Source organism: Erinaceus europaeus, chromosome 2 (assembly GCF_950295315.1).
Source record: "Erinaceus europaeus chromosome 2, mEriEur2.1, whole genome shotgun sequence".
Taxonomy (NCBI): domain Eukaryota; kingdom Metazoa; phylum Chordata; class Mammalia; order Eulipotyphla; family Erinaceidae; genus Erinaceus; species Erinaceus europaeus.
In genome coordinates, this window is record NC_080163.1 from 59,244,213 (window position 1) to 59,261,272 (window position 17,060).

Here is a 17,060-nt window from a genome sequence, read left to right on the forward strand (position 1 = left end):
ATGGTTTTGTTAATTAATCCTTTCTTAAATAAAAAAATAAAAATAAAAATAAATAAATAAAGAACTTTAGTATCAACAACAAGGAAAAGATAAGTAATATACTGCCTCAGATGACTGATGGGACAGACAAAATAAATCCATACAACCGAGCAAAAAAAAAATGTTTAGGTTTTCTCAGTCATTATGACTTTTTTTTTATGGAATTTTATTCCTGGGCTTCAGTTTCCAGTGGTCTGTGATTACATGGATGCATCCATTTGTTGCTTCACTTTTCAAAGCAGAAGTTTATTTCATGATCTCAGTAACCTGATCTGTTTATAAATTTGGGGGATTTGTTGATTTTCAGTGAAAATAAAAATTTGAAAGTTGTACCTGTTTGGGTGGGAATCAGAGGTCTGGGTAATCAAATGTTAGGCAAAAATACAAAAATAATCTTGAACTAAGGTCAGTGTCTTTTATAAATACTAAATACCATCATGAAAAACTGAGTGATAATTCACAGACATATCTGTGAAAAATAAAGACCTTTATTTTTTTTTTCTGTGACACAAAAGTCAAATATTATGGCTTATTGCTTGAAATAAAATTATATGGTAATTGTCATACACTAATACTGCAACTTTAGAATAATAACTTTTAGAAAGTAGACCAACTAATTTAGTTTTTTATTTTATTTATAAAAAGGAAACACTGACAAAAACATAGGATAAAAAGGGTACAACTCCACACAGTTCCCACCACCAGAACTCCGTATCCCATCCCCTCCCTTGATAGCTTTCCTATTCTTTAACCCTCTGGGAGTATGGACCCAAGGTCATTGTGGGATGCAGAAGGTTGAAGGTCTGGCTTCTGTAATTGCTTCCGTGCTGAACATGGGCATTGATTGACAAGACCTACTAATTTAAAGCAGACATACATTGGAATGAATGGGGTGTTTCCTTATATTATAGTTAGCATGTCTAGCACCCCTCTGAGTATTCCTTGTTGGTAAGGTGCATACTCATTGATATTTCAGTTATCTTCTTTCCTCAAGGAAAGCCTAGGAAACGGTAGACTTCTGGCTTGAGAGTATGAATGACTTCACTGTCATATATTGTGCAAAGTTTTCAACTCCACTACACTGCTGATCACCACATCCATGTTCCTGCCCTCACTCTCTCTTGGGCAATGGTTACCAGTCTCAGATTTCTGTAATAGTTCTTAGTAGGGATCATAAGGGACTTCTGTTACAATTGACAGGGGGCTAAACGCTTAATTCAGATGAGTACATTTGCCACCTGTGTGTTATTTTCAGGTAGTCAATATTCCAGAAGCTACAGTCATACAAATATTAGCCGGAAAGACAGCTCAGCTGGTAAAGCAAAGGATTTGGATGCCTGAGGCTCTCAGCTCCATCCCTAGGGTCAGATGTGCCCACTGTTTCTCTGACTTCTCTTTCTGTTTCATATTGTACTTCCTTTCATAGTGTGAAGGTAGCTGTACTAAGGTCTAGGTGGGAAGCAAGGACACAGGCCTAAACAGCATAGGTGGATGGGAAAATCTACTAAGATTGCAGGCCCAGGAGCATTGAGAATAAGACTCCCTCTCATATGCTAAATGCATAGAGCAGCAGTAGTAACTAAAAGGGGAATTCAAACCAGAGGGCAAAGGTAAGTCAATGCTGTGTTGATGGCCCTACCAAGCCCTGATGAAGGATCCACTACCTGAGGAGCTTGGCAGTGCTACCAGGAAACTAGAACAACTCCAGCTGGCAAGAGTCCAGACTAATCCAAGAACATTGACTCAGCAGTACCATTCAGTTAGATTGGGGGAGGAATAGGTAAACTGGAAGGAAAACCTCATAAAGACCCTCACCTCTGCCACCAAGCAGTGGTATGCCCAGTTAAGCACACACATTACCATGTGCAAAAATCCGGGTTCAAGTCTCTAACCTCCCCTGACCTCTTGGTCAGCTTCATGGGCAGGGGAATAGTGCTACAGGTATCTCTATACCTCCTCTTCCCTCTCAATTTCTCTCTGTTCTATCAAATTAAAAAACAATGAATAGTTTTAAAAAGGAAACTGTTTTGGACTGGGGTGCTGGGAAATTGTGCCAATGCAGTCACATCTGCCATGTTGTCCCCTCAGGCTACTGCTAGTTCCCTGGAGAGTTGGGACATTCTCAGAGTGCCTGTTCAGCCATGTTGTGCCCTCAGGACATTGTCTATATCCCCGCGATATCTGGAGTGCTCTGGTTACTCCTCCCCCCTCCCATTCTCACGAGAGTTATCATCCGATCCTGGAGTGCTATGGTTACTCCTCCCCCTTCCCACGAAAGCTACTCCTATAAAAACCCTTCGTTTTCCGCACCTCACTCTCTTGCCGGCGCTCCACTCTGGTGTTCAGATGCAGGAAAGGTCACTGCCTGAGGCAGCCATTTTCGCTACCTCCACGTGGCCCAACCTGCTTCTCTAACACCCAACTCTGAGGTGCCAGCGCGAATAAAGATTTGTGTTTCCTCTTTGCTCCGGACCCTCTCTCTCTCTTCTCTGCGGCCCGCGCACTATAACATCTGGCTCTACAACACTGGGGAGACAGCATAATGGTTATGCAAAAAGACTTTCATATCTGAGGTCCTAAGGCCCCAGTTTTAATCCCCAACACCACCATAAGCCAGAGTTAAGCAATATTCAGGCCTAGCTCTCTCAGCCTCTGTCTCTGATTCTATATCTTTCTCTCTCATTTATAATGAACAAAGAAGAAACTGATTTGAAGGAGAGGCTAAATGGGCATTTCTTCATTGATACTTTCCTCTTTGCACCATTGAAAGTGTACTATCCTGAATTTTCAGCAACTACTCTCTCTTTTAATAAAATTATAAAGTGTACTGTCCCTTTAAAAAGTTCAGCTGGGTCCGTTTTTTTTTTTTTCTTTTGTTTGTTTTTCTTTGCTTTCACTTTCCTTTTTATAGATAATGTTGTTCGCTGTCACTGTGTCCTCCTGAAATTCTTTCCTGGACTGGGAAAGCAATGTCTCCCCCTTGCTCACTAGGGAGGCTTGTGACTATATGATTTAATTAATAAAATAAACCTTTAAAAAAAGCTTGCACTATTCTATTCCTCTTCCATACTTTGAGCCACAAAGATCCAGTTCTATCCCATATTCTGGGATAATACCCAACCCTGCAATATTTTCTAGGAAGATAGGTTCTGAATTCCATTCTTTGCCTTAGCTGTGTCTAACTACAGTGCAAGAATGGGTTCTTCAGTAACACTTTGCAATTGAACTCACAAATGGGAAACTGGAAATATTAACAGGAATATAAAGAGCTGCTCAGACTTGCTAATGACATTCTCTTCGAAGCAACACAGAGCTATCAAAGCAGGCACATAAAATTAGCAGACATTTGCAGAGTGTTAACAAAAAACATGGAAGACAGGGCTATTTGCTCTCCATCCCCCATTGTATTGGGTTGTGTGATAGTCTCAAAGCTATTAAGTGGCAGGTGTGTCTAGCTGATGCACCACAAGCCCAGAAAAAGTCATTAGGTTCAGAGTCCTAAGGTCCTGCAGCAGGACACCAGAGGCATATCCTAACCTTTTTTGCCCACAGAATAACACTGTCAACAATTCTATTATTAAGAGTTTCTAAAGCAACATGTAGAGGAAAGATTATATAACAGATAATGTCATTAGCGTGAATTGAAAATGCGAGCAGAAACAAAAGTGCTTGGTATTTAATACACTTCATGTGTGGACATATTTCTGACATATTGCACAACGCTTTTGAGTAGTGTGGTGAACAGGACTGAAGATAAGGCACAAAATTCAAACTATCCATTCTGTTCTCCTTCCTCTGGGTAAATAGATCTGTTTTTCCTGAACTTCCTCAAAACACTCACATCATTTATTAGCAGCACAGGATATCTGATCTCAAAAGTTCTAAGAGCAGGATCTGAGTCAAACACAAAAAGTCATACCCTTTACAAGCTATGGCAGGACTCAATGAGTTCATTTGATAAGGAAGTGCTAGAGGGAAAGCTAGTACCTCACTACTACATTTCCCAGAATCCCTGGGTGCTTCTAACTAGACTCTGGGAGAGAAATAGTTTGCAAAAGCAGTGAGTGCGTCGGTCCTGCAAGTGGCAAAACTGCTGGCTCCTCTTTGCCCCACTTAATGAGGGTAAGTGATTTATTTATGATCTGAAACTGGGGCAAAATCCTAACTCAAATAAATGTGAGGCCAGGAGACTCGATACTAAACTGTGCCTGCACTTCAAGTCTGAAGATTGTTTAGAAAATTTAGCTGTACATTTTGAAACCTCAGCTAAACTACTAAACAGTAATGGTAAAACTAGGAGTGGCTGGTGCAACTGGTCTCACAGCCCTTTCCCTGAGGACTTGGAAAATCACTTTGTATCTCTAGAATGCAACTTTTCCAACAGTAAGACAGACCTGTATAATTATCTGCGGGTGTCTATCTTTCTCCCTCTCTATCGCCCCCTCCTCTCTCAATTTCTCCGTGTCTTATGAAATAAAATGGGAAAAAAATGGCTACCAGGAGAAGTGGATTCCTAGTGCTGGGACCAAGCACAACAATAACTGGCAAAAAATAAAAAGACAAAGCTTGCTGAAAATCCAGAAAAACAGTCTGTGACCAAGTTGTCAAGGAATGAAAAGAAAAAAAAAATGTTATTGTAAGAGTTAAGCATGTAAAAAAATAGCTAGTGTACAGTGTGTAGTTAGAACACTGAATTTCCCTCTTGGGTTTTTTTTTTCTTAAATCATGTTATTGGAGGGTTAATGGTTTATAATAAAATTGTTCACACATGAGTAAAATTTCTTATCCACAAGTTATAAATGTTTGCAAAACACTCTTAGCCCAACATAAATCCTTTCCACCCCGTAGTCATCCTTTTCGTTTTAGCATATCTCATTTAACACCACTTGGATACTTTTTTTTTTTAAATCTCTGTCTGGATTTTTTTTAATTATTATTAGTGATTTAAAAATGATTAACAAGATTGTAAGAGAACAAGGATACAATTCCACACAGTTCCCACCATCAGAGTTTCATGTCACATCCCCTCCAATGGAAGCTTCCTTATTCTTAACCTTTTATTATTATTATCTTTATTATTTGATAGAGACAGAGAGAAATTGAGAGGGAAGGGGGAGATAAAGAGAGGAAAAGAGTCAGAGAGATACCAGCCCTGATTCACCACTCATGAAACTTCCTTCTGAAGGTGGGGATCAAGGGCTTGAACCTGAGTCCTTGCACACTGTGATGTATGTGCTTAACCAGGTGCACCACTGCCTGGCCCCCAATGCTTCCCTATTCTTTATCCCTCTGGAAGTATGGGCCAAAGAACTCTATGGGGTACAGAAAGTGAAAGGTTTCTGTAACTCCTTCTGTGTTGCACATGGACCCTGGCAGATCAGTCCATACACCCACCACCCCTCCCCCCCGGCCTGTTTCTATCTTTCCTTAATGGGGTAGGACTCTGGAGAGAGAGATGTGGTTCTAGGATATATTGGTGGGGCCATCGGCCTGGGGGATCAAGATGATTTCATGTTAGCATCTGCATCTTGGTGACTGAAAGGTGATAAGATATACAGCAAATTGCTCAATAAACAGGAACCCAAATGTAGGAATAGAGCAAATGAAACTAAGGATCTTCATGTGGGAAAAAGTTATGAAATCTATTTTAGGTATGTTCTCTTTTGCCTGAGCTCAATAACTCACATGCAGATGGACTAAAAGTATTGTACTGAATACTTTTAACAGTGATTTTCCATTTTCCTGTTCTGCGTGTGTCCTTCAGGTAATGCTTTTGTAAGCATTCCTTCTCCTCATTCTGCATTATCAAAAGTTTTCTAGTGATCCCTAAGTTCATAGAGGCTGGGTCCCCTGTGATCTGCAATCATAATGGCGACGCTAGGAAAAAAGTTTCATAATATTAATGGAGGCTTAGGGAGTAAAGTCTCTAGGAATCATAAATGTTGAGAATTAGCTTCCTCACAGATTGAGGGCCCTTCTCCTTAAACACAGATATGCAAAATTCCACTGCAGAGAGAAGCCTGCCTAGATAGGAAGTCCCAACAAAATGACACTTATGGACTCTGCACTTTGGATTTTGCTTTCCTTCTCTGGCCCAATGCCCACAGTAGCATGACTATTGGCTCTTCTGATAAACTGCTTTTACTGTTCCCCAGGGCCCTCATTTTAGTTTCTTAATCACAGACCAATTGACCTCACCTTCGCTCACTCAGAAAGAAGCCATTAATTTATTTCACAGCATCCTCTTCAGAAACTTCCTTTGTTGGACTGGCTCAGGATTTAAACTTCAGAACCAACTTGAACAATAGCCATATTGTTCACCAGAGGAAGCAGTACAGCTGTTAGAGCACAGGGCTTGCATATGTGAGGTTCAGATCACAAGGTACCCCCTGTGCTGGAGTAGTACATTGGTTCTTTATACTCTCTCATTCACAGACGATTAACAAATCAATAAATATGGATCTATTTCACACACAAATCTGGGGTTTCTGGTTCTCCTGAGAAGGGAAAAACTTCCCATACCAACTTCCTTTCACCTTTTGCTCATGCCACCTATCTTCCTTTGATAGCTGTTTTTCACTGAAAAGGGTTTCTGGACTGCTCTGTAAGCCTCCCTTGTACTCAGCAAGATTGGTCTGTGGACATGGCTTGCCTAATGACTTTTTTCTATCCAAAGAATCGCTGGGATGGTGTCTTCCCTCTAGAGTGCTGTACATTGCAGAGTCCTTGCAGTGGGCTTTAGAGCCAGAAAAAAAATAAGGGATAGGCAAGAAAAACAAAGGAAAGGGAGAAAAGGCACAGGGACTCAAGGGGAAGGAAAAGGAGTAAAGGATTGGAAAAGGGAAAGAAGAAAAATATGTAACAGCACACAGAAAGAAAACATAATTTCTGAAAAAAATTAAAATCTTAAGCACTTTAAAATTAGTTGTTTGGTGCAGATGCTACCATGATGCCAACTTGACTTCCCTGGTCAGATGACCTCAGTAATGTGTCCTGGAGCCCCACCTCCCTAGACCCCTGCCCCACTAGGGAAAGAGAGAAACAGGCTGGGAGTATGGATCAACCTGCCAACGCCCATGTCCAGTAGAGAAGCAATTACAGAAGCCAGACCTTCCACCTTCTGCATCCCATCAAGATCTTTGGTCCATACTCCCAGAGGAATAAAGAACAGGGAAGCTTCCAATGGAGGGGATGGGATATGGAACTCTGGTGGTGGGAATTGTGTGGAATTGTACCTCTCTTATCCCACAATCTTGTCAATCATTAAATCACTAAAAAAAAAAAAAAAACCATGGAGATTCCAAGTAGCTAGTAAATAAATGAAAGGATGTATGAAAAGAAGGGGAGAAAAGAAAAACAAAACAATAAAGTATATTTTACTAATCACAGAAGCAATTTTAGTACTAGAATAATGTCAAGTGTTGGTGCAAATCTAGGTAAGACAAACAGGAAATTTTTTGAAGAGTTTATCATAATTATATATAGAAAATATAAATACATTATGTTTATATTAAAGTAAGGATGGATAGATATGATTATTGTTTGGGCCAGGATAGGTGGTAGTTTGCCCAGCTGAGTGCACACGTTACCATGCACAAGGTTCAAGCCCCATGTTTCCACTTTCAGAAGGGAAACTACCAGTGTTTCAGGTGTCTCTCTTTCTCTCTGTCTCCCCTACTTCCCCAATTTCTGTCTTTCCTATCAAATAATAGAGAAAAACTCATTCTTTTTTTAATTTATCAGTTCTATTCCAGTTCATATACCAGTTCTATTAAGTTCATATACCAAGTGAAAATAGATATTAAAGCAAGACTTGAACACCAGTGTCCACAGCAGCATTATTCACAGTTACTAATGGTGGATCCAGCCCAAATGCCCATGAAAGAATGAAGAAATAAAAATGATCTCCATCAATACCTATTAGCCAGCCATGGAAAAGAAGTGAAGTGTCAGTATTTAGTACAATATAAACTAACCCTGTAATCATGATATAAAAGGAGATAGTCACAAAAGACTACATATTATATGATTGCATTTATATGAACTATCAAGAGTGGTTAAATCTACAGAGACACAAAGTTCATTTGGTAGTTTTTAGGGGTCTGAGGAAATGGGAAGTAAGAGCTTACTGGGAAGTTCATTTTTTGGGGGGGGGGTGATTTTCTAGAAATAAATAGAAGTGGTGGGTGCACACAGTTGTGAATGTACTAAATGACAGGGAATTTTTGATTTTAAAACACTTAATCTTGTCAAGGAAATAGTGTAGAGGTAGCAAGCAGGACTGAAATGCAAGAGATTCCAGGTTTGATACCTACCACTACCAAAAGCCAGAGTGGAGTCGTGTTGATTAACTAATTAATCAAACAGTTAATTTTATGTTATGTGAATTTCATAACAACTATCTTTTTGGTGTCACCAGGGTTTCAATACTCTGGATGAGAGAGAGAGAGAGAGAGGCAACTGTCTGAGATGTTGTACACAATTTATAAGCATGAGGTCCTGAATTCAATCTCTAGCATTCTCTGGTTCCATCTCTCTCCCTCTCTCATTAGTTAATTAATTAATTTTTAAAGGAAAAGTAGATGAAAGGGAGTGTTCTGTGTCTGGTGTGGTAGAGGCTCAAACTGGACATCATACCTGGCAGAACATACACCCTCCCCAGTGAACTATCTCACCAACCTCACTTATTTTAAATCTATTTTAGTGAAGCCAGAAATCCAGGTGCTTTTTGTAGTTTTCTTTAGTGTAATGACAACATTCCATTACTTCCCCAGGGTCTTCTTTTTAATTCCTCAAGCAAAGAACTTATGTTTGGTTTACAATCTCAGGTGAGCATCTGTTTCCCTTTATACTGGTTTTCTGGGCTTGATCCATGTCCTCAGTCACTCTTGGCCTCTGTAGACATTTATTACAGCCTTGGCTGAGGTGCTTTTTCATAATAGAAGGCTTATAAAACAATGATCTTGGAGCAGGGTAAAACCAACAACTCCTTTTCTATCCGGCAACTCAGACAATTGGTTACTGTTACTTGGTTGGGAGGATGGGGTATGGTGTCAATCCACTGAGATTCCATGACATTCACTGAAGAAGGAGAGGTATAGAAAAAGAAAAAAGAAAAAAAGACAAGAGAGAAAGGATAGGGAAAGAAGAAAATCACAGGGGATGGACAGTAACACACTTGGTTAATCATAACTGTTACCACAGACAAAGACCTGGGCTCTAGCTCCTCTCCCTACCTGCAGCGGGATAGGGAGGGGGTAGCTTCACACGCAGTGAAGTAAGTACTGAAGTTGTCTATCTCTCTCCCTCTCTATCTCACCACCCCTCTCAAATTCTCTCTGTCCTATCAAAGAAATTTAAAATAATAGTAACAATGATAATGAAAGAAAAGTGGGAAAAAATGGCCACTGAGAACCATGAATTAGTCATGTAGGAGTTGAGCCCCCAGGGATAATCCTGGTGCCAATTAAGAGAAAGGAAGGGGGAGGGGAGGAGACAAAGTTGCATGTATATGTGCCTGTGTGTGGAGGGGAGTCACTCACTAGCATTCCTTAAAATTCTTCTGTTCAGTACTGCCAGAATACGGACATCAGGTATAAAAGACTACATCTGGGGCTAGGCAGTGGCACAGCAGATTAAGCACACATGGTGCAAAGTGGGAGGACTGGAGTAAGGATCAGAGTTCAAGCCCCAGTTCCCTACCTGCAGGGGTGGGGGTGTCACCTCACAAGCAGTGAAGCAGGTCTGCAGGTATCTATCTTTCTCTCCCTCTCTCTGTCTTCCCCTCCTCTCTCAATTTCTCTCTGTCCTATCCAATAACAATGACAGCAATAACAACAATAATAACAACAACAACGATGATAAACAACAAGGGCAACAAAAAGGGAAAAAGTAGCCTCCAGAAGCAATGGGTGGGTAGTGTAGGCACTGAGTCCCAGTGATAAGCCTGGAGGCAATAAAAAAATGCATCTGAGCCCATTCTTGCACAGTGCTGTCTATGGCCTTGAGTTTAAGGGAAATATTTCATGCATGATTGCTTCTTTTTTTCTTTTAAGAATTTATTTATTCATGAGAAAGATAGGAGGAGAGAAAGAACCAGACATCACTCTGGTACATGTGCTGCCAGGGATCAAACTCAGGACCTCATGGTTGAGAATCCAATGCTTTATCCAAAATGAGATTTTTTTTCCATCTATAAAATCGCAAATACTTTAAAGGCAAAAGGTTATATTCATGGGACTATGAAATATCACTGAGCCAAATTATATGATTTTTATGATGTTTATTTTTCTTATCATATATTTTCTACAATAAATATTTGCAATTGTTGTAGATAATTAATCAAAGACAAATATTTATTCAAAAATGTTAATTGAGAACTTCCCAACACTGGAGAAAAATTAACTATACAATTCTACCAAGTTGATAAATTATAAATAAGTAAATCCTGATGATTTACATGTAAAAAGCACAACACCAAAATACACTAACAGTAAAAATTTTTCAGATAATAAAGAAAAATATAGGGCTGGGGAGATAGCATAATGGTTATGCAAGAGGACTTTCATACCAAATTCCTAGGGTCAATCCCTAGCATAAGCCAGAGGGTCCAAATTCCTAGGGCCAGTCCCTAGCATAAGCCAGAGTTTAGTAGTGGCTTAGTGAAAAAAATAATAATTAATAAAAATTAAAAAACAAAATTTTAAAGTATATAATAAAGAAAAAATATTAAAGGCAACTGGGAAGGGGAAGCATGTAATATATGGAAGGGTTTCAATCAGGTTAGGCTCAGCTTTCTTACATGACAAGTCTATGTTAGGAGAAGGATATTCAAGATATTAAAAGACTAAGAGTTACCGGACAAGAATACTCACCCTACAAAGTTACCCTTCCAGTATGGAAGAAAAAGGCATTCCCAGAAAAAATAAGTATCAGGAAGTGTCTACCACAATATTTACTTTATAAGTAATGTGAAAAAAAAGTTCTTATACATAAAAAGTTAAATCTGTTGGAATAAGACAGTGGCCTACCCACTTAAGTGCTTATGTTATCATGTGCAAGAACGTGAGATTGAAGCCCCTCTCCTCACCTGATGAGGGGAGAGGCTTCATGAAAAGTGAAGCAGGTCTGCAGGTGTCTTATTATCTTTTTCTCTCCACTCTCAATTTCTTTTTTTTTAATTTTTTTTTTAATTTAAGAAAGGATTAATTAACAAAACCATAGGTTAGGAGGGGTACAACTCCACACAATTCCTACCACCCAATCTCCATATCCTACCCCCTCCCCTGATAGCTTTCCCATTCTCTATCCCTCTGGGAACATGGACCCAGGGTCGTTGAGGGTTGCAGAAGGTGGAAGGTCTGGCTTCTGTAATTGCTTCCCCGCTGAACATGAGCATTGACTGGTCGGTCCATACTCCCAGTCTGCCTCTCTCTTTCCCTAGTAGGGTGTGTCTCTGGGGAAGCGGAGCTCCAGGACACATTGGTGGGGTCTTCAATCCAGGGAAGCCTGGCCAGCATCCTGATGGCATCTGGAACCTGGTGATTGAAAAGAGAGTTAACATACGAAACCAAATAAATTGTTGAGCAATCATGGACCCAAAGCTTGGAATAGTGGAGAGGAAGTGTTAGGGAGGTACTCACTGCAAACTCTAGTGTACTTCTGCTTTCAGGTATATATTTTGCAGTAGTTTATGGATACGTGTGAACATAAGCTCTCTCTCACAGAAACTGGTGTATATCTAGGTTTTGGGACTTTGTTAGAAAGTGAACCACCTGAGATGAAATTAGAGTGTACTATAAAAGGAAAGGTCTCACCCGAGTAATGAAGCTGAAGGGTTGTCATTCCGCACGTGAAGTCTCTGGACACAGTCTGAGGTGAAGCATGTTGAGGTGGCAATCATTGCACTGATTAGGTTGTGATCGGCGGATGCAATATTATTTGATATGGATTGGGAGAGGCATACGGGAAAGTGGGCCCTATCCAAGGGTTCCAGGACTGGGGGAAGTAGGGGCTCTATAGTGGAGATGTGAGGTTCCTGCTGTCTTAGGGTTCAAAAAGACAATCGATAGTTAATGTTACATCACATTATTTGGTAATTGGGTTAACTTTGAAAAGTCCTTTTGTTATGGTTTGCTGTACAGTACCCAGTATCTTGTATATAGCTGTGCTACCACTCTCAATTTCTATCTGTACTGTCAAAAAAAAAAAAAAGAAAAACAAAGAAAACCAGGAAGGAAAAAAAAATGGCCTCTGGGAGCAGTGAATTCATAGCGTTGTACTGAGCCCCAGAAATAAACCTGTGACAAATTAATTAAATGTAAATTCATACACTTTTAAGTCCACATGAAGAAAACTATGAGAGAAATCTTCTTGCCATGGTCTTGGCAACAACTTTTTAATTATGACCAAATGTGATCAGCAACCAGCAAGTGGATCTCTAATTCAGAAGCTCCGCACAACTAAATAAACTGTCAGCTAATTAAAACAGCAGCCTGCAGAATGGAAGAAAATATTTACAAGGTGTTATTATGTTAAGGTGTTAATAGCATATATAAAAAATTCACAATTCAATTGAAAACTAAAATATCCCTTAAAAATAGGTAAAGGACTTTTAAGGAAGACAAATGACTGACAGCTACATGAAAAGATACTCTCAAGGAATTGTAAACCAAAAACATGAGATATCAATATACTCTACGGTGGGACAGGATGAGTTTGGTGTTCAGTGAGATGTACTGACCGGCCCCCCCCCTTTTTTTTCCTGATCCTTATTTTGGAGAAATTTGAAAATGTACCTGCATGACAACAATATTGCAAATCAACATTCCCTCAATAAATTGATACTGAAATTGAAAAAAAAAACTTGTAATATAGTTGGGAGTGTTTTTAATAGTAAAAAATTTCCTTTTGTAAGAATCATGATTACAGATATGTATAGCCATTGCATATTATCCTACATAAACTGCATTATCAGTATAACTGGTCTACTCCAATTGAGATACAAAATTAATAGTATGTGTTGTGTTTGTTTTCCCTCCTTTAGGGAAACATGGACATTGAAGCATATTTTGAAAGAATTGGCTACAAGAACTTCAGGAACAAATTGGACTTGGAAACATTAACTGACATTCTTCAGCACCAGATCAGAGCCATTCCCTTTGAAAACCTTAATCTCCACTGTGGGGAAAGGATGGAATTAGATTTGGAAGCTACTTTTGATCAAATTGTGAGGAAGAAACGGGGTGGATGGTGTATCCAGGTCAATCAGCTTCTATATTGGGCTCTGACCACTCTTGGTTTTGAGACCACAATTTTGGGAGGGTATGTCTATCTCACTCCAATTAACAAATACAGCAATGGCATGATTCACCTTCTGCTGAAGGTGACAGTTGATGGAAGGAACTATATTGTTGATGCTGGATTCGGAAGTTCTTATCAAATGTGGAAGCCTCTTGAGTTAATTTCTGGGAAGGATCAGCCCCAGGTACCTTGCATCTTCCGCTTGACAGAAGAGGAAGGAATCTGGTATCTGGACCAAATCAGAAGAGAACAATACATTCTAAATCAAGACTTTCTTAATTCTGATCTCCTGGAAAAAAATAGATACCGAAAAATCTACAACTTTACTCTTGAATGTAGAAAAATTGAAGATTTTGAATCTGTGAATACATTCCTTCAAACATCCCCAACATCCATTTTTCTAAAGGAATCAGTTTGTTCCTTGCAGACGTCAGATGGGGTTTTCTGTTTAATGGGCTTTACTTTAGTTCACAAACAATTCGGTTATAAGGACAATACGGATCTGGTAGAGTTTAAGATACTGAATGAGGAAGAGGCAGAAGAAGAACTGAAAAATAAATTTAATATTTCCTTGGAGAAAAAGGTTGTGCTCAAACATGGTGACCATTGCTTTTCCATTTAGGCAAAGGAGAAAAAAAAACATAGTTCATATTCATTTAGGCACATAAACTCACTAATAAAAGGGGAAATAAAACAAAATAATTTGGTATATTCATCACACGGATCACCAAATTCTTAGGTTATGTTGAAGTAGAAAAAAACAGGGAAATAAATGATATATGATTTTAGTCATATGTAGTGTATAGAAAAAAACATTTTAACATATAATTAAGTAAGACAAAAAAACTAAGTTTGAGCTATAAGGCCAATTAATTTGGGGCCAGAAAAAAGAAGAGGAATGCAGGAAGGGGGATAAATAAGGGCCAAGAGCACACACCTGTTGATTTTCAGCAATGTATACTTGAGCGGGTAGGAGCTAGCTCTTTGACAGAGCATATGCCTTGCTATGCTCAGGGTACAGGTTTGAATCACCACAATAACTGGGAGCTCCATGTCAGCATGAGAAGCTTTGGTGCTATGATCTCTCTCTCACTTTCTCTCTGTCTCTCTATCTGAATTAAAAGGAATGAAAAACTAGGCCCCAAAGCAATGGAATCTCAAGAGTCCCCAAACCCCGATGCCACATAAGCAAAAAAGAAAAAGAAAAGAAAAAAACAAACTTGAAACATATATACTATTCTTCTTCTAGCGTTTGCCCTTCTTCCGTAGCCAGTCAACAGCGTCAGGTTGAGCCTGATGTCTGCTTGTTGCTGGCTTTGAAAGTGACTGGGATCCATGTGGATTCAGTCGGCTAGGAAGGATCGTCAGTTTCCCCAATAAATGGGTACTCATGGGATGCACTATTGTAATGCAATGTTATTTTTAAATTAAAAATATTAAAAATGAGATAATTTAAACATCAAGTTACTTCACATGCAAGAAATTTATTATATGAGAATTGAAAAATTCTTTGCTATTATCTTTATTTAGCTATTGGACAGCCAGAAATCAAGAAGGGAGGGGGTAGTAGAGAGGGAGAGAGACAGAGACACCTGTAGACCTGCTTCACTAGTTGTGAAGCTTTTCCTCTTGCAGATGGGGACTGGGGACTTGAACCTGGGTTCTTTCACATTGTAAGATAAGCTTAACCAGGTACACCACAACCCAGCCCCACTGATAACTTTTTATACAGACGTAATCATACAATTTATCTAAATGAACGGTAAGGGGATTGTAAGGATGACACGGTTTTATGTTGGGATTTCTATAGTCTTATACTTAGAAAACTTTCAGTACTGGTTGGGTATTGATCTGGTAGAATGTTTAAAGGTTGAGTAGTAAAACATTGAGGAACTCACTGCATTAAATTCAAAGGGTGTTTCATTTTTTAAATAAAAACTATGTTTTAAGGTCGCCTTCATTTGCAAATCAGCAGATATTTTAGAAGCACAATCTCACACCTCTTCAACAGCACCAACCACCAAAGTACTAATATCCTTCCACAAAATCTATTAGATCCCCTTTACCCTTGCAAACATCACCTCCCTCCACCACCAGTCCTCAATGGTAACTTCATTTCTGCAGTCCAAGTCCAAAGGCTCATCTTCATTTGACTTTGCTTGCTATTTTTTTTTTCTTGCCACCAGGGTTATTGCTGGGGCTCAGTGCCTGTACCACGAATCCACTGCTTTTGGAGGCCATTTTTTCCCCTTTTGTTGCCCTTGTTGTTGTTGTATCACTGTTATGGTTATTATTATTTTGTTGTTATTGTTGTTGGGTAAGACAGAGGGAAATGGAGAGAGGAGGAGAAGACAGAGAGGGGGAGAGAAAGGCACCTGCAGACCTGCTTCACCGCCCATGAGGTGACCCCCCCTGCAGGTGGAGAGCCAAGGCTTGAACCAGGACCCTTCCTCTGGTCCTTGCGCTTCACGCCACGTGCACTTAAGCAGCTGCGTTACTGCCTGACCCCTGGCTTGTTTTCTTAATCTTCTTTCCCTTCATGAATGAGATGATTCAATATATATGTATATTTCTTCCGTATATCTCACCTTGCTTTAGCTCTGAGAGATAAGAGAGAGAGAAGAAAGAAAGAAAGAAAGAAAGAAAGAAAGAGTAAGAAAAGGAAAGAAAACATCTCAAAAGGACCATTTTGAGATACCCTTCAGTCCACTCAGTCTTCTAGGCAGGCCAACGCATTCCAGGACACGAGGTGAAACATGGTAAATATGTTATCTGCTTCATCAGGCCTTGTGGATTTTCTTCTTCAACTCTGACTCTATGGAAATGGAAAGACTGTGAAGTCCCCCGGTAGCCCCAAACCTGCCCACTCTCTCTCTTGCTCCGGATTCACCAGAGCCAAAGTCTGAGATTTTTCCAACCAACTTTCTTACTGATATAGCAAATATTTCCATCTACTCGTTTCCATGAATCTACCTGATCCTCTTCTGGCCTACTGTAGCACTTTCCTTTCACCAAAGATTCAGCATCCTCAGCTAAGAAATGCCAGAATCCAAGGCACTTAAAAGTTCTAAACTGACTCTGACTGTACTAAGCATTATGAATTTCATATTTTATTTTATTTTATCTTTGCCACCACGGTTATCACTGGAGCTTGGTGCCTGTACAATAAATCTGCTGCTCTTGGTGGCTATTTTTTTTCCTTTTTTAAAAAAGAAAAATTACATTTTTTTAATTTTATAAGACAGAGAAATTGAGAGGGAAGTGGAAGGTAGAGAAGAAGAGAAAGACACTTACAGCATTGCTTTACTACATGTGAAGCTTCCTCAATGCAGGTAGGTACCAGAAGCTTGATCCTTGCCCATGGTAATATGTGTACTCAAGCAGGTGCACCACTGCTCAACCCTTGAATTTTATTTTTTATCTCAGACCACTCTGGTTATCTCTCATAAACAGAAAATATATATGAAATAGAAACATGTAAGAAAGTAGAAACATTACTTAACAGTTTCTGTGAAAATGAATTAAATATTTCTATAAAACTGGATCATCCTGGAAATCATGAATAAGAATCATCCAAAGCATTTGCCTGAACATATCAGATGTTTCTTAAAAAATTGTTTCTTAAACTCATCTGTAAATAGACATTAACATACTGTAATATTTTGTAATAAAGTAGTTTTATATTTCATTTGGTTGGGATAGTTTCAAGGAGAAAATTT

The 17,060-nt window shown here is 39.3% G+C and overlaps 1 protein-coding gene across 1 annotated transcript; it reads left to right on the forward strand.

Annotated features, from left to right (window-relative positions):
- Window positions 1–4,050: 4,050 nt before the first annotated feature.
- On the forward strand, window positions 4,051–14,464 carry LOC103113214 (arylamine N-acetyltransferase 1-like). Its single transcript, XM_007522736.3, has 2 exons — window positions 4,051–4,161; window positions 13,085–14,464. Exons 1-2 carry the CDS (start codon window positions 4,156–4,158, stop codon window positions 13,961–13,963), a joined length of 885 nt encoding a protein of 294 aa, XP_007522798.2. The 5' UTR covers window positions 4,051–4,155; the 3' UTR covers window positions 13,964–14,464.
- The last annotated feature ends 2,596 nt before the right edge of the window (window positions 14,465–17,060 follow it).